Below are 19524 nucleotides of genomic sequence, written 5' to 3'. Positions count from 1 at the left end.
TAAAGTAATAAAAGTGAACTAGATTTACTATCACTCTCTTATAACCAAGATTATGGTTGTTTTGATGCATGCACAAACCATGGTTTTCATGTATATAACCATGATTCTTATTTGATTTGTCTTTTTGCTCTCAATTTTTTTTGTATCTCATGATATAAAGATTCACATTCTTAAAGAACACAGATACACACATACACACACACACACACACACACACATATATATATATATATATATATATATATATATATATATATATATATATATATGTTCTAGTTTTAGTGAGGATGCTTTTCAAAGTGAGGACTCGTGAGGACACATTAAAAAAAATTGGAAAAAAAATCTAAAAAAAATGCAAATCATAAAATTGAGCATAGTACTATATCCGAGAGAAAAAAAATTGAAAAAATATTTTTCCATAATTAAAATTGAATCATGGATCATAAAAATGATCCATGCTTTAGTTTTTATGATCCAGTTTTGTTTTTTTCCAAATTCTTTTCTCTGCGATATAGTACTATGCTCGATGTTATGATTTGTATTTTTTTAGATATTTTTTAAATTTTTTTAAGGTGTCCTCACTTTAAAAAGAGTACTCACCCGATCATGATTCTCTCTCTCTCTCTCTGACTCTCACCCACCCCCCCCCCACACACACTCTCTCTCTCTCTCTCTCTCTCTATATATATATATATATATATATATATATATATATATATATATATATATATATAGCTTAGGGAATATGTGGTTGTTATGTACCTAATATTAGGAATAGAACAATCAAAAACTAAATAGTTTTAACTAAATACAATCAAATCTATCTACCATCTTTCTTGTATACTTTAGTAGCCTAGATGACAGGATTTGTACATATTTTTTTGATGTTTTAGATATTTTATTTCCATGTATAAGAATACATTATCAACTACCTATAAGTCTTCATATTAAAATTTAATATAGAAAACTATAATGAAAGATTGAAATTGTTCATTAGAAACCAAATAAACTTCTTCCCACAACATACTAAAAAGAACCATGCAAGTATAAATATAGTAGGTGTCAACGAAAGTTATGAACCCTACTAGAGGTTTAGTATAAACAACACCTTCGAAATACATAGATGTTGGGGATAAATTACTAAATCAGAAATAATATGAGCTCAAAAGAAATAAGAAGTTAACAATGATTAAAAAATGTGTATTATTAATCAAAATGAAGTCAATTTTGATGGTTCTATACCTAATATTACATATATGACAGCCACATATTCACTTTTCCCATGTATATATATATATATATATATATATATATATATATATATATATATATATATATATATATAACTTAAGCAGTTCATTCAGCTTAAATAGTTGTTCATATAATAAGAATCGTTGGCTTTATGGTTTGTAACAACTCAATTTTCACGTCTAAGAATTTCATTTTTTAAATCAATACTTGGGAAAAACATTTGTAAATAAACATTGTCTGATCAAATCATTTCATAGTCACATATCGTGTTTGAAAACAAAAATACGAAATCAACTAAATATCAGAGTACAAATCCCAGAATAATCTCGTAAGGCAGAAAATAGTGTATGTGTATGATGTATCGCTACCGCGCCAGCTCCTTCCCCTTTGATGAAGAGGTACCTGAAACCAAACTGAAAACTGTAAGCACAAAGCTTAGTGAGTTCCCCCAAGATACCACATACCATACAATCATATAACATACAATACAATCATGTAACATACCATACTTGTCAGGCATTTATGGGGTGCCCGACCTACCCGGTACGGCCATTCTGGGGTGCTAACCTACCCGTGCAACCATTCTGGGGTGCCGACCACCCTTCGGTCCTAACAACCGAACCTTGGGGACTGTTTCACCCCTACCACTACTACTATCACATATCATAGCATAACATACTATCAGGCATATCTGGGGTGTCTGAATACCCTTCGGTCCTAAGAACCGAACTCGGGGACTATTCCCTTCCTACTACTCCTAACACATATCTCAGATCATGCTAGCATATAATCATGACATCACATACTATCAGACGTATCTAGGATGTCCGACTACCCTTCGGTCCTAGCAATCGAACTCTACTACTATTACACATCAAACTAGCATATAACATATCAGGTAGTAGCAAAAGTAGATGATATCACAAAGACAATCATCTAACACACAACTCTTACTGGTGGGTCGGCATTGTGGCTGTAGACCCAACGCTACTAGATGGTAACTCACCTCGAAGTAGCTGCTGATCTGTACGGAAACTTTCTGGCTGCTGCTGCTACTCTGGAAATCCTCCGACTGTAATTCCCACAAAACACTCAATCAAACACTGCTAACTGTCATTAGGGTAAAATGACCATTTTACCCCTGAACAAGTCAAAAGTCAAAGTCAAAGTCAACTTCCAATTGACCCGACTCACCGAGTTGGCTCGCTAACTCATCGAGTCCTTATCCAGTCGATTGTCCCCACTCTCATCCCTACTCGTCGAGTTAGGCATTGACTCAACGAGTTCTCCTTCTAAACAGATATGCAATTACTATATACTCGATTCTGCTTGAATCCAATGAATTCCATTCATAGATCTGGGTTCTTAGGGTAGGTTTTACACGTAAAGTTTCCAACTTTACGTGTTTTCATGCATCAAAAGGGAAATAAGAGGCTTAACAAGGACTAGAAGAGTAGATCTAGGACTTATATACAAGTTAGGCTCATAAAGGCAATAGATCCGAGCTCCTAGAGCTCAATCATGCCTAGATCTAAAGTCCATTAACACTATAAGCTCATTACTCAAAGATCAAGACTAAAAGAGGCCTTAAAATGACTATCTTAAGCTCTTGAAGAGATAATAATGAAGGAATAGAGAGGGTTTCGAGTCTAATTCCTCTAGAAGCTCTGAAATGGCACAAGATTCTGGATCTTCTTCCTCTCCTCTTGATCTACCTTTTTCTTTTCTCCAAAAATTTAAGGAATTGCACCAAAAGCATTCAAATTACTAAAAGAAGGTTTAGGGCTTCGTGAGGGAGTGTTCTGGACGTAATGGGGTCGTTATGGGGCACAAAAAGATGTTTAAATAGGGTGCAAACCTTTAAAATTAGGGTTTCATCCAGACAGGCAGACTCGCCGAGTCCAGGATATGGACTCACCAAGTCGCCGACTTAAAAGTGCTCAATATCTCGTCTCTACTCGGCGAGTCAGGCCTACAACTCACCGAGTTCCAGCTAAAAATGCAAAAATACTTAGATTAAAATACATACCTGGAACCAGGTGCTACATGGATTATGCTTTTTAGTTAGGATTATTTGTGAATCAAGATTTAACTGATATTTTTTTATGTGGTTTGTGATATAAAGAATCAATACATTGAGGCCTCCATCATCGTCTTCTACAATAACAACTACAGGAACAACCAGACACACTGATTGACAATAAAGGCAGAGATCTAGTCACACATTGATAAGCCCCAATCACTATACCGATATGCGAAAACCAATGATTTTTTACATACTTGTTGCAAATTATAGATGTAAATTTTCATTGGTTTCATGATTACAAATCTCAAACCTTATAATCAGTTTCATTGGTTTCACAATTTTGATGCATCTGCTTAGATATCGAGTTTACTCTTTTAGATGGAAGCTCTAGATTGCCAAATTTTGTACATGTAATAAGTTAATTGGTTTCATAGGTTTCACAGTTAGTTAGATTTTGTACTTGTAATTTACATTCTTCTTTTATTTTTCATGTATTATTCTTAAAGAATGTATTTTATTCTTTCAAGGATGTAAAACAGTTCTTAAAGAATGTCAGACATACACTTGTGATTCATGTCTTACTCTTCAAGTCATGTCAGATGTACACTTGTAATTCATGTTTTATTCTTAAAGAATGTTAGTTGTACACTTGTAATTCATGTTTTAATTCTCCTAATATGAATTTTGATTCTTGAAGGATGTATTACATTTACAATTATCAGATATTTAATGATTATAATAATATTCTTTCAGATAAGTTCTTCCAATTAACAAACATTCTGAAAGAATTATGGTTAAACTTTTCCATATAGTTTTGAATATCTTGCAAATTTTAACCAAAATGTCGATAGATTCTTAAAGAATTTCATATATTCACTACTTTTTAAACCATGTTTTACCTATATGTTTGAAAATAATTCTTTTTCAAGTAAAAAAAAACATAAGAAATTTATGTACTTTAAAAACATAATAAATCTTGTAGAATTTACTATCTTCAAAGAATTTCTTCAATCTTCAAATGCATATTCTTCGTATATAAAGGTTTATTGTGTTTTGATTGATATATTGGTTTATTACTGATAACTTATTTGTGTTTTGGAAAATCATAATTGTTAACTCTTAAATTCTCTCAACTTTAACGATTATTAATCAAAATTGTTTAATGTATCCTTATTAACCTTTTTTTTTTAATTAAACTAGTTAATAAAACAAATGTTTATATGTATTGTATTCCATTATAATTGTTATATACCATAAAATCTTAATTATTTATATTTGTAATTTAATAGTCCAAATGTTATCATATTATCACACAATACTTGTGATTTACATCTAATTTTAACCCAATAATTTTGTTTGATTCATAACGTTTATTTCACGGATTTGTTAGTATATTTATTTTGGGTAAATGTCATTGTAGCCCAACCAACTTACGTGTATTGGTTTAAATGGTTCCTTTTATTTTTTTTATGCATTCTAAGGGTATGAATTCATGTTTTTAGTGTTTAAAAGGTCCCTATAAGAGAAATGAAGGGGTCACCCAGTGAACCCCTTTCTAATCACCTCCTAATGAACATGTTAATTATAGTACATTGCCACCTCATCCATTAATCTCTCTCTCTCTCTCTCTCTCTGATGGAAAGCTCTAATCCCCTATTTCCTTCCCCCGCTAACGACCTCTACCATTCCTAATAGCACCTCAAAAACGCAAAAAATGTCAGGTACGCTAAGGAAAAAAGAAAGAATAAGGTTATCACATCTCTAATTCCATGGAACTATATATACTCTTCCTATTCTTACTGCCCGTGCTACATACCCAAAGTCTTTATTTGATCAGATATTATTCGGTTTCAAATGGTCCTAAACTGCACGCAGTTTCAGTAGTCATGGTTGTGCCTGTTATTCAAGCCATGGTACTTCAAACAGGCTAACAGGGGAAGAAGATGAGCTACGCACTTCAACTGTTCGATGAAATGCATAACAAAGAAAAAAAATGCTTTGCTCAATGGTTATATGACATATTCAACTCCACACCGGTCTTTACTAAGTCTTGTGGGAAGATATGTTGTTCTACATTACACATCACACCACCTACATCAAAATGTCAACAAGAACATGGGTTTGAATATGGATTTTCAAGTCTGATCAACAAAGTTGTAGTAACTCCTTGACCACCATGATAAGTCTCTACCCATCACCAGTTGTAGTTGTCGAATAATCTGATCTGAATCCATGTAAATTGACATGTGCAAATTGCTCATTTGAGAAACATGTAATCTATCAAATCGGAGTGGTGGCAGGGGCTACCGGGATAACGATGCAACCATGAGATCTAATCAATTGGAGAGAATCAGAACCAACCACCAGGTTTGAATCTTAGATAATGTAACGACCCGTTTATGGTATGTTGTTTTTATATTATTTATTTAGAAGTTTGTAGAGGGACTCGGTGAGTCTATTTCCCAACTTGTCGAGTAGCGACGGGATCTTGAGCAGCGTTTAGATCAGCGACTCGGCGAGTCCATATTCGGGACTAGGCGAGTCCGCCTGCCAGGTAGAAACCCTAAATCCCCGGGTTTGCACCCTATTTAAACCATCATATGAGCCCCCAAACTCATCTCCTTCACCCTCAAAGCATCATTTAGCAAACCCTAACCATTCCCTTAAGTATTTGAGCATTTCTTGTGTGAATCTTGAAGTTTTGAAGAGAAGAAGGAGGCTAGATCCAAAGGAGAAGAAGAAGATCCAAGGTCTTGCACCCATTTCAGAGTTTATTGAGGTAATAATCGGATTCCTTCTGTTTCTATGATTGATTCTCCTTTATAAGCATATTTAGCCCATTTTATCCATTCCTTAGCTTGTTCATAGTAGAGAAATCATATTAGATTGATTAGCCTTCGTATCTAGCCATGTTTCAGTTCCAAAAACGTAGATCTATCACCTTTATGGAGCCATTTTGCATGATAGCCCTAGATCTACTCTTCCAAGTGCCTTTTTAGCCTTCATATCCTTTTTCATGCATATGTACACGTAAAGTTGGAAACTGTACGTGGTAAACCAACCTTAGGAACTAAGATCTATAAATTGTATGCAGTGGTTTTGAGCAGAATCGAGTTTTTAGTAACTGCATGCATGTGACTCGGCGAGTCGTTCTTCGGACTTGGCGAGTCGAGTCGCGAGTCCCCGATCCTTCCCCTTTGAGTGATTCCGAGTGGGGACCAGTGAGTAGTAGAATGGACTCAGTGAGTCGGAGGTTAGACTCAGTAATGGAGGGACTCGACGAGTTGTTCATACAACTCGGCGAGTCTAAGACAATCTTCTTAGATTCAAGAACAACTCGTCGAGTTGATCATACAACTCGGCGAGTCGGATGCAGATGGCCTGAGTGTTAGAATCGAATGGGAACTCGTCGAGTTTATGCCATACTCGACGAGTAGCAGCGAGCAGGGTTGAGAAATGAGAGTAGGGACTCGGCAAGTTGGCGGCCCAACTCGGCGAGTCAGGTCAACTGTAAGTTGACTTTGACAAGGAGAGTTGACTTTAGCTAGGGGTAAAAGAGTCATTTTACCCCAATGCAGTTATTAGTATTTGATTGGGTGTATTTGTGGAATTATAGCCGGGGAGATACCGGAGCAGCAGCAGATAGCTTCCAGAGCCATACACTTAGCAGCCAGATCACGAGGTGAGTTTCCTTCCAGTAGGAATGGGTCTAAGGCCACAATGCCGACCCGTTTAGCTAGTAGTAGTTTCCGGACTTCGTTCCGATGAAGATTCTAGTATGTTTGATGCCTTCGTGGCTCAGACAGGATTTATGTGTTATGTGTTCCGGGTTATAGCCCGATGCAGTATGCAGTTTATGTGTTCATGCTAGTTGATATGTTTATGCTATGCTATGTTCAGTAGTTTCGGACTTCTGTCCGATGCAGTCAGTTCCGGACTTCGGTCCGATGCAGTCAGTTCCGGACTTCGGTCCGATGCAGTTAGTTCCGGATTTCGGTCCGATGTAGGAGGCAAGGCTTCAGTAGTTCCAGATTTCGGTCTGATGCAGAGGGCAAAGCCCTGGTTAGTTCCGGACTTCGGTCCGATGCAGTTTCCGGACTTCGGTCCGATGCAGTGGGCAAGGCCCAGTATGTGTTTATATTTATTGTATGGTATGTGGTAGTTTGGGAGAGTTCACTAAGCTTTCTGCTTACAGTTTTAGTTTTGGTTTCAGGTACTTCCGCAAGCAAAGGGAAGAGCTCGGGTTGATGGCATCGCATACACCACAGTTTCAGTTGTCCTGGGAGATGTTTTTAGTTTTTCATAAATGTGATTTGATACATTTTTGATACAGTTCTACATAACAATTAGCTACTGTTTTAAGATATTGACGTATGAGTTTTATTTTGTGATATTATCTTAGTATTTTTAGTAATTGTTAAACAAAAATTTTTGGGTAGTATTTTTGGGATGTTTCAGATAATCCTCTGTTTATGTTTCACCTTGTTCATGGATTTTAAGAGTATAATACTCATTAAATAAACTTGGTATATATGCAAATGAAGAAATCTAAGAAAGATTGGCGGTGGAAGACGGCTCCGGTGAAGTTATCGGCTGTTGCAATCAAGCCAAGAGAACGTTTCTTGCACCACCATCCAATTTAGGGGCGACCACAATGGCATCGGTGTTCCGATTAAAGACGACGAAGAAGAGAACGTTTCCTTCTTTTTTCCAGATCTAACATTCAATCAGAATATCATAGAAGGATGTCCGACAAGCCGTTCTTTGAAGTGAAGGGTCACGTTCTCTTCCTTTCTTTGCACCGACATACCCAAAAAAGTTTAGAATTTGTTTTAATTAACTTTTAAAAAATATATAGAAAAGTCAATATACTAATGGTAACCGGTAAACCGGAAAGAAATATGGTGTTTTCTCTTTTAAACAGGTAAAATCAAAGTTTAAGCACCTAGACTAATAAAAAAAACATAAGGAACCTTCTAAACAAAAATATATAAGTTGGTTATGCTACTAACATTTACCCATTTATTTTTCATTAGCTAATGATTAAGGTTAGTAAACTTATGTGGTGCCAAGTGTTTGGGACGTTTGCACTTTATAAGACGGGACTTAATTGGAGAATGGTACAAGGAAAGGTACATCAAATGTACATAAAGTGAAGGTACAAGAAAACTGGCATCAGCTACAAGTGTTTTAGATTAAAATATATAAAATACAATATAAGAAAGTGGTGGATGCCTGAATGCTATCTTCAACTTTCTTATTTTCTATTAATAATTTGTACTTCCTATCATTGATGTTAGAAAAAATGATATTTTCAACGAACAACAAACAACAAAAGATTTTAATACTCTCATTTAACTAAATCGCATAGGTAAACATTAACGAATCTATCCGTTTATGAGTTTTTATTATTGTATATCAAATAATCTTTAGTTCTTTGCTATTGTCTCAAATTGAAACAAATGGTATTAGGCGGTGGTTTACATTGTTTATTTAAATTGCTTATTAGTTTATTGCAGTTTGACGTTATTAATAAAAAAAAATTAGGATATTTTCGGCAAAAAGTAGCTAATAGTTGATAGTTGGTTGTATTTTGTTAAACGATACTTAAATTAAGTTTAGTTTTGATGTGTTTTATTTAAACTAAATGTTAAACGCTAGACTCCTTTGTCAAACGAGATTTTTTGTTCAAAGCGGAGCGTTTCATTAAACGTTAAAAACTATAAGTTCATAAACGCTCCGTGCCAAACACATACTTAATATATTGATATAAAAAAATATTTATTTATTTTAATTAATGATTGTTTTTATAAATCAACATCTTTTAACTTATTTAAATCAACTTATAACTTATTTAAACAAAATTACGGTAATAATCTTATCATAACCTACATTTTTAGTGAAATTATGAAAAATAACCTTTATAAATAAGTTTTTTTTAAAGAACTTGCATTTTTTTTTCATTTTTTGAAAAGTAATCACTTTCTTAAACGGCTTATTATGGATTAGTGGCTTATTATGGATTACTGTTCATATTCCAGATTAATTATTTATTTTTTTCCGCTTCATTTTGGGTTTGTTCTCAAATTCCATAATTATTTTTTGGTTTTTTACAATTTTATTTTTTTGAAAAATATCCTAATTTATGTCCGAAATGTTAATTTCTAAGTATTTAATTATCAACGTTTTCAATAAAATGTCTAATTTTATATATTAATATAGTAAAACCATATTTACTATATTTTTTAACGTGGTTTTTTTAACCTTTGTTAAATTTAAGTAAAACCATTTTTTTCGAAGTATTTAATTATCAACCTTTTGTTAAATTGAAGTAAAACCAATTTTTTAGTTGATAATAATTTCTAAGTATATAATTCATATTTACTATATTTATTTAACCTTTTGTTAAGTTTAAGTAAAACCATTTTTTTCTTGAAATTGTGGAATTATTTTTCGGATTTCGGACTTGTCTTGAAATTACAAAGTTTATTTATTTATTTATTTATTTATTCCGAATCCAAAATTTTAATCCGAAATTTTGGTGTAAAATCTGGAATGTCGTTCAGAAATCAGTAAAAAAGTGTTTTTTTTTGGACCTCAATGCCTACTCTGGACCAAATTGTTATTTTTAGTTATTGCGTTCAAACTAACCTTAAAAAGTGAACCACTTGGGTTGTGTTGATTTAGTAAGGCATGTAGAAGATATGATGGATAACATATTGACCCATGTTCAAATCCTGGCACCACCCAGCCCTTGTGGTCATAGAGGTTCGCCTGCAATGACTCCAGGGCATGAGGCAAAGCTTTATGTTTGCAGCGGGAATTAGTCGGTGCGTGAAAGCTGACCCAAAAACCCCCGTTAGAAAGTTCCCTTTCAAAAAAATAAAAGTGGTTAGATTATTCAATTTCCCAAATTTATATACATATATCTAAGATGTAATTTTTGATCATTTTATGCGGATAAACAAAATTACCAAAACTAAAACTCAACTTGTCAATTTTTATGTTCTGGTACTCGATAAACTAATACATACATTTTTCTTCTACTCTTTTTTTGATACATCATAAAGTAATAAACAATTTTACGAATAAACGTAAGTTGTATAAGCAATCTACAACACTCCGTTAGACTATTTTGGAACTAGGATGAATCTAACCGGAACATATTACAATTTGGTTTGTTCTAAAAACCTGTATATTTCAACTAACATCTTTACTTTAATTACGTTTGATATGAGAAGTCCTTTATAGAATGTAATAGTTTGATCATTAAAATAAACATACATGGACGTTCAAATCTTACACCCTTAGATTCGTTAGTAAAATGCACATCCATTATCAAACATATAATAAAAGATTTCATCATTTCGATTAATATTTTAAGTTTAAAGAAGCAGCATTTTGATAGTGGTTCTATCATCACTATTATAAGATAATGTTTTTGAATGCCAACGAAACGACATTAACATACCCCAGGGTGTTGAAGATATTAAACATATTTGAATGGAGTACCTTTCTAGACCTATGCATATGCTTGCTTTTTCTATTATTGAACTTAACCTAATCCATCCCTTTAAGCTACTAAAAGTATTTTAGACAAAATTGCTATTATTTTTTTTGTTGGGTATAGCAATTGATCAAACGCATTAAATGTCTCTTGATAAGAACAAAACGAAGACAAACTTATTCCTAAAAGTAGAGTTAATAACTTTAAGTAATAATATATAATTGAGTAAATTACTCAAACTATGGTTTACTCAAAATTCAATGTTTGGTCCCTAAATTTTTTTTCATTCGGATCATCCATATAGTTTGATTTTATTGTGTTTTTCGTCCCTTGCATACATAAAACTAGGGACCAAACGTGCAATTTTAATCAAACAATAAGGACGACAAACACAACCCCAAACCATAGGAACGATCTTAGTACAAAAAAAAGTTAGGGACCAAATATTCAGTTTTGACCTAACCATACGGATGATTTCAGTAATTTACTCTATATAATTTAAAAGAATTTTTTCTAATTTGTCGCAAGAAGCATGTTTGTAGGTGATCATCATGCTTAAATCAACTCGGCTTGGGAACAACAGCCTCTAGGACACTTTGTTTTCCGACTGGCATTCGATTCCATGTAACTCTTCGGTTGGCTGCTTACGAGTTGTATTTGATCATTTAATGACAACCTTTGATCTTCCATATGCTATTGAAATTGGTCTTTTTGACATGTATAAATAAAATACTTTGGAGTTGTCACTTGTATACGATGGACATGTTATGTTGGGTTATACAAAATAAGAGTACATAGTTGATGTAAAATTCATTTGTTTTATTAAAATTGACACCGTATGTTACATATATTGTTGAATTTGTCAGACCTTGGGTGTAAAACAAGAGAACTTATTAAAAAAGTTGTAGTACCAAAAAAATTATTGGAAAAACATTAGGAATTAACTTAATTTTTTTAGAACGGCTAACAAACGCACACACTAATATACTCCTAAACCTACGTTTTTTTATCCATCTAAAACCTTTAGCTATTCTTCACAAACTTAATTAGCCCAAGACAAAAAAACCCCACTGACCATTAATCGGATTGACTTAAACTCAGCTCTTGTATCCTCCAACAATGCAACCCCCCTTTTATCTCAAAATCACCGTGACTCCCAAAACAGTCAGCAGATTGGGAGCTCAAAAGAGAACTCGAACACAGATGAAGAAGTATCACAGACAGTTGAAATCGGTGAAAAGATTGGATTTCAAGTTCAAGGATATGAAGACCAAATCAGGGAAATTATCAAGAAAAAGCAAGTCACAATCATTGATCAATGAATATACTATCGTTAAACTGTAGAGGCGTCGGCTGTGAAGTAAAACGAGATTGGATCAAGAACTTTAGGAGGGACAATCAAAATTTTCTCTTAGGTCTGCAGGAAATAGAAACAATGGAGTTTAAAGGTTGTCTTGACAGCTCCATCTGGGGTAACCCCAACTTTCAATGTGAAGTTTCTGACCCCGTTGGTCTCTCTGGGGGAATCGCAACAATGTGGAACCCTAATCTATTCAGATTATCAGAGGCAATCTCAGGAAACGGCTACCTGTTAACCAAAGGGGAGTGGATCCCATCCAAAGCAGAATACATTTTCTTAAATGTCTACGCTTCAAACGACCTTGGTCATAGAAAACTCTTATGGGTTGAGTTAGAAAATATCTTGAGCTCGCATAGTAACTCCCGGTGGGTGATATTTGGTGATTTCAATGAAGTCCGTTCAGAAAGCGAAAGGCTAGGATCAAGTTTTTGCGCATCATCAGCTAATCACTTCAACAACTTTATCTCAAGTGCAGGTTTGATTGACCTCCAAATGGGTGGTAGACGCTTCACATATATGAGCTCTGATGGTGGTAAACACCGTAAACTGGACCGTTTCCTAGTCTCTTATAATACCACATCCGATTGGCCCCAACTCCAAGTTACCGTACTCCCCCGCCTCTATTCTGATCATTGCCCAATACTACTCTCGTCACCCATATGTGACTTTGGCCTGTCCCCATTCCAATTCTTCAACTCGTGGTTACAAGATGAATCTCTCGATAATGTTGTAGAAGCAGGTTGGACCTATGACCCAACAACAAGGTTTTTCTCATCTCTCTCCCCTCTATCTATCGTTGCTGGAAAAATGAAGAACACAAAAGACAAAATCAAATCTTGGAGGAAAACTAAAAATGAAGAGGCCAATATGAAATGAAAGGATCTCATAGAAAAATAGACAAAATTGATTTGGAGGCAGAATCTGGTGTGACAAATCCAAATTCTATGGAAACAAGAAAGCACCTTCACAAAGAATTAATGGAGACAGAACCCAAGAGGATTAGTGACATCAAACAAAAGGCGAGATGCAAATGGGCCCTGGAAGGAGATGAAAATTCAGGTGTTTATCATGGATTAGTAAATAAAAACCTTCAATCACAACGCATCTCGGGAATCAATATAAATGGCTTCTGGACAACGAACCAGGTGGAAGTGAAAGAGGAAGCTGTTAAACACTTTTCCACCAAATTTAAGGAAACAAAACCATCCATACCCACTTTTACGAGCCTTAAATTCAAAAAATTATCGATAGAGACTAGTTTGGAACTTGAAGCTCCAATAAGCTTTGCAGAAGTACGATCTGCAGTGTGGCTGTGTGGGTCCGATAAATCTCCAGGTCCAGACGGATTTACATTCGCATTTATAAAGAAGTACTGGGAAGTAATCGGTGGAGACATATACATGGTGGTAAAAAACTTTGAAAGATCAGGAATCATTGATAAAAGTTGCAATTCCTCATTCATCACTCTAGTCCCAAAAACTAACAACCCCAACACCTTCGATGATTACCGCCCAATAAGTCTCATAGGGAGCCCGTACAAAATCATCTCTAAAGTACTAGCAGAACGACTAAAGAAGGTTATCTCTTTAGTCATTAGCGGCACCCAATCAGCTTTCATCAAAGACCGTTACATCCTTGACGGGCCACTAATCGTTAACGAAGTCATATATTGTCTCAGGAAAAGCAAGTCTAAGGCCTTCCTACTCAAAGTAGATTTTGAAAAGGCATTTGATTGCCTTAACTGGGGCTACCTAGACTCGGTAATGGAACAAATGGAATTTGGGGGAAAATGGAGAAGTTGGATTAAGGGTTGCTTATCTTCAGCTAGAGCCTCAGTGATTATAAATGGATCAGCAACTAAAGAATTCAATATGGAAAGGGGAATTCGCTAACGTGATCCATTATCTCCCTTCCTTTTTATCTTGGCTGCTGAAGGCTTAAACATCGCCATGGAATAAGCTGTGGAACAAAGGCTATTCAAAGGTATAACTCTTCCAAGATCAGGTCCAATCCTATCCGATTTACAATACGCAGACAATGTGATTTTCCTAGGGTCTTGGTCCAATTCAAATGCCAAGAACCTAATTAGAATATTACGTTGTTTCGAATTATCTTTCGGGCTTAGGATTAACATGTCAAAGAGAAAAATTTATGGGTTAGGGGTGAACAATTTTGAAATTGAAATATTAGCTAGGAGTATATACTGCTCCATTGGGTGCATTCCTTTCACATATTTGGGAATGCCAGTGGGGGCTGCCATGTCAAGAGTATCACAGTGGAGCACTCTCATAAACAAGTTCCAATCTAGACTGTCCAAATGGAAAGCTTCATCTCTTTCCTTCGGTGGTAGGTTAACGCTATGTCAAGTCGTTCTTGGTAGTCTTGGAACATATCTATTCTCCTTATATAAAGCCCCTATCAAGATAATCAACACATTGGAAAACTATAGAAGACGTTTCATTTGGGGAGGCTCAACGGACAAAAACAAAATGTCATGGATAGCATGGGACAAGGTTTTGCCTAGTGTTGTTGATGGGGGCCTTGGGGTCGGGAGCTTGAAAGCTCAAAACCTCGCTTTATTAGGGAAATGATGGTGGAGTTTCAAATCGAACAAAAAAGAGTTGTCGAAGGATGTCATAACAACAATTTATGGAAAAGAGGGGGGTTGTAATGCTCCTTCAAGGGCAAAGAGAAAAGGCTTCTGTTGGGGCACCATTATAAATCTGCACTCCTCCCTATCAAAACTCGGACTAGACTTTAAAAACCTTTTCACTAACCAAAGTGACGGTAGGGTTCTGGAAGCTTGAGGCCTCAGAAGTATACACAATATCCTCTCTGAGAATCCATATTGATAACAAGATCCTCCCAAAATCAAGCAATCGTTGGATCGGGAATCATCTGGTACCTCGGAAACTAAACATCCTAGCTTGGAGAGTTAGTCATGGCAGATTACCAACAAAAGAAAATTTATTCAAAATAGGAATTGGTCCTAACCCTCTATGCACCCTATGCAATCAGCATGCAGAATCTGAGAGCCACTTATTCACCACTTATTTAGTGTCATTAAAAGTTTGGGGTGACATTAGATCTTGGTGGCATTGGTTTCCATCGAGCTTCCATTCGGTTTCAGAGTTACTTCACTGCAAAGAAAATCTTCAATCTAAAGATGATCTAGGATTGCTTCACGAAGTTGTTTCCTTGGTCTTTATTTGGGTCATTTGGAATTTTAGAAACAAAATGGCTTATTCAGAAAAATGCATCTCTCCTTCTGGTCTCATAAACGATATCCAGACCTTATCGTATCTATGGATAAATGTTAGACATAAAACTAAGAAGCTCAGATGGTTAGAATGGTGTTGCAATCCAATTCTTGAGTCTGGCTTGATGTAAAGTTCATGTGTGGCGGGGGGGGGGGGGGGGGGGATTGGTTCAGTTCATTTGGGGTCTTGGTGTATGCCAAGTAGTAGTTTAAGTGTGTGTTTGGTGTGCATTTCCTTTATCTCGGGTAGACATCTTTTTAGGTATATAACTATGCTTGGCATTCTTTCGTGTTTCTTTCTAGTGTGTGGCGATTCAAAAATGGGACGGGGGGAAATGTTATCTTGGTGTGTGTTTTCTCTATTCGTGTTTGTCTCTTCTCGCAGGGTCTCTCAATTGCATTTCTTGGATTTGGAGGTAGCTGCATAATATCTCGCAGGGTCTCACAATTGTATTTCTTGGATTTGGAGGTAGCTGCATAATTTTCATAAGGTCCACAAATTCTCACCTGGAGAATCGTCAAGGATTAAAAATCGGGTCACACACATGCACTTCTTGGATTTGGATGTATCTGCAGAATTTTCATAAAGGCTCACATATTCGCACCTGGAGAATCATCAAGGAATATAAAAATCAGTAGAATCTCGTCTTCTAGAGGGGTAGTATGCTTTGAAGCACAATCATTTCACCCGTAGTGCAACACTACCCTTTTGGTGTTGCTTCAATCAAAGGTCTTCGATGCCTCAAATATTCTAGATGGAGAATTCTGGTTTAAACATGCTTTGGGTTCCAATTCAAATTCCTAGATCAACATTAGCTTAGTCTAGGCTGTCTTATCTACATCTATCCTTCTCTCTTCTTAATACATTTCCTGTATGTACTGTGTTTGTCCAGCTTCCTGCTGACTTCTTTTAATGAATGTTTTATCTTTGTCGTTCAAAAAAAAATATCGGTGAACTTTAGATACTATTACGCGATAAGCTTTTTAATAGCTTATTAATTATGAAAATACACTTAATATAAATGTTTTTAATAGCTTATTAATTTTGAAAATAAACTTAATATTAATGTTGAAATTATTACTTAAATAGCTTTCCAATGGATGTCCGTTGTATTCTAGGCAATTTTACGAATGGTTCGTACAAGTAACTAACATCCTATATTTTATATTTTATATATAAATATTTAATTTTTCATACATTTTGATTTTACACTGATAATAACAAAATGAAAAAGTAGGTATATAGAACTAATATATTTATAACAGTGTTTCTCCATGTGTAATAATTTCTGATTTAAAAGGTTATAGTTTGCAATCTTATCTGCTAACTTTATAACTAATTATATATTCGAATTACGAGAGAATTAATCTATTAATTAGCTTCAATGGTAATGAAAGTTAACTACTTGCATTGGAGGGTGATGTAAAGTAGTCTTACACATTTTTGCTTTTAATTACATTAATGTTGGATCAAAAATCGAGTTCGATAACTAAAAAAATCATGAATATCATATACAAATGAATGTAAGGTAAGATTGAGAAGGTAAATAGTTTTATGTTTGTTTCATTAAGAGTAGAAAGCTCTATTACATCAATCTTGACAAGAACATATAAAAAACTTACTCTCTCATCTAGTTAACATTTCTATTTATAGGAGAACTATATAAGGGAGTCTATTAAATGAAAACCAATAAGGTTAAAACACCTAAGCGGTGACACATGATACAAATTGTAAAGCTTTGTCACTTTGAAACCTTAGCTGCACTTATTTTGAAGCTGTCATTCATTTGAATCAAAATTACATTGATGAAAAAATATTACAATTAAACATTTCACAAAAGACTAAGAGACAACATATTAAAAAAATTTGTAACATAACAATCTCCCTCTTTGTGTCGAGTCTACGAAAGTAGTCTTCATTCCTTTTCAACAAAAGTCTAAGGAACATAAGCAAGTAAAATAGCCTGAACAATAATCCACCATTTCAACACTTCGGATACACTTGTACTTCTTCCTTCGAATTATTTTTGGATAATTCAATCTTGTTAAGGATTCCATTCAAAGTTTCGGTTTTGTAACAATCCTTATCTTGTATATAAAACATTTGATTATTGTGCTTTTTGTTCATAGTGGTTTTATACACAACTCCCCATGGCTTACTCTGAACCAGTCCATCCTTTTTGTTTTGAATATCATTGGGTTGATCATAGGGACTGATAAAAGGTATTATCGATAAAAATATTGTCAGTTCAGCATCCATCTTACAAATTTCGATAAAATATAATCTTATCATTCTCTTCAAATGGAAAATCTCATCCACATACTTTGTTTTATCGCAGGTAAGGGAAACCGATAGCGTAAATCAATCATGAGCATTCATAATAGTAAGATAATCTAATGAAATCTGAACTTCTTCATGACCACTTCCTCTTAAGACCTAGAACTTGTAATTAATGAAAAAATCATTCATGTAGCCTTCAGATTGAAAATCAACAACCTTAGAATTTGTTTTTAGACTCCAGACATCCTATTGCGTCTTGATTGAGAGGAATAAAATTCCAAATGATTTTTCTAATGCACCATTTATCAAAGAAACTTCATGTGTTTTCAGAAAACATCTCCATAAAAATTCTTTCATAGTAAGTGGAAAATCAAGTTGACAATCAATAGTAATTCTGGTTGCAAAAGAGCTCTTCGGATTTAACCAGAATTTCCTAATATTATCAATTGTATAATCTCTAATTCTTTTCACCATAGATCTTGGCCATAAATTTTCCATAAAGAGTCTATTATCTTCTCTATCTCTTTCCTCAACTTCCCTTCTTCTTTCCTCAATATCCCATGGTCAAAATTCCTCCAATATTTCATCGGATTTAGACTAATCAACACCTTTAACTTTTGTGAACCTCTACCCAAAGAAGTGCCAGATCCATAAGCTTTAAGAGGAATAACATTCTTCAATTTCATGGCAGGAGGTTGAAAACCAATAACAACCTTTTTTTTTTGCAATAGGTTTTAAAACCATCGGAGAAACGTGTTGGGTTAAAATATGGTTTATACTTTGCTTTTATTAGATATTGTAGTTTTCTGTCAAAGGCCGAAAACTCCTTGGGTTTATTTGTAGCTTGGACCGAAAACCCATGTGTTTTCGGTCTAGCATTTGGGTTTGGGCTTTGGGTTTAGTCCATAGGTATAAATAGGGTGGAGGAGGAGTGTTTTATAAGTCTAGAACAAGGAGGGGAGTTTTCGGTTAAAGGAGCATTATTGTTACATTTTGGAGTTCTACAGAGACAAAGTAGAGAGATGAAGTTTGTGTATGTGTGTGTGTGTGTGTGTGTGTGAATCTGATGTAATTGGAGCATCAATCATATCATCGATACATTGAAGATTCATCAAGCTCATCATCATCATCATCATCATCATCATCATCATCATCATCATCATCTTCTTCTTCTTCTTCTTCTTATTCTTATTCTTCTTCTCCATTCTATCTTGCATCATCCACTTGATTGGGATTCTACACCATCAAGTGGATCAGATTGATAAGTTAAGCGAATTTCTAGACATACAGTTGGTATCAGAGCTTGGATTGTATCAATCTAACTGTCAAGATATCGTTTTTTTCACTTTTTCTTGAAGCATTTTGCGTTGTTGATTAGTTTTGGACAAAATATTAGGGGTTTGTTCTTTGTGTTCTTCATAAAAACGAATTATTGATCGTGTTTTGGAGCTAAAAAGTGAAAAATCGCTACTTTTGGTCGTAATCTGTGAGGGGTGGCAGCGGTTTGCGGTCAGCAGCTAGGGCATCCGGAGCATTTTCGACCAGCAACGATTTGCGATCAGCAGTATTTTCGGTCCTATGTGCGTTTACAAACGAAATCCGGTGTTTGCGGTCCGAGACTGTTTGTGGTAAAGCATCTCAGATTTTCGGTGGAGCATCTGAAGGTTTGCGGCGCACGTGTTTGCTTCGTATTTTCGGCCTAGCAGGTGTTCGGTTACGCACATGTTTGGTTAGTAGTCTCACACGTGTTCGGTCAGCTCCTGCTTTCGTTTGTGGTCCTCGGATTTTCGGTCAGAAGTAATTATTTAAAAAATCTTGGGTGGAACAAGGATCGAACTTG

At 35.0% G+C, this 19524-nt stretch overlaps 1 protein-coding gene across 1 annotated transcript; it reads left to right on the top strand.

The window, feature by feature from the left end:
* Positions 1-12219: 12219 nt before the first annotated feature.
* On the top strand, positions 12220-13020 carry LOC145029499 (uncharacterized). The gene has a single exon (XM_078978015.1). The coding sequence runs from the start codon at positions 12220-12222 to the stop codon at positions 13018-13020; it is 801 nt and encodes a 266-aa protein (XP_078834141.1).
* Positions 13021-19524: the final 6504 nt, after the last annotated feature.

Source organism: Lactuca saligna, chromosome 2 (genome assembly GCF_052625555.1).
Source record: "Lactuca saligna cultivar CGN05327 chromosome 2, ASM5262555v1, whole genome shotgun sequence".
In the NCBI taxonomy this organism is placed as follows: Eukaryota; Viridiplantae; Streptophyta; class Magnoliopsida; order Asterales; family Asteraceae; genus Lactuca; species Lactuca saligna.
This window is presented reverse-complemented; position numbering and strand designations above follow the sequence as displayed.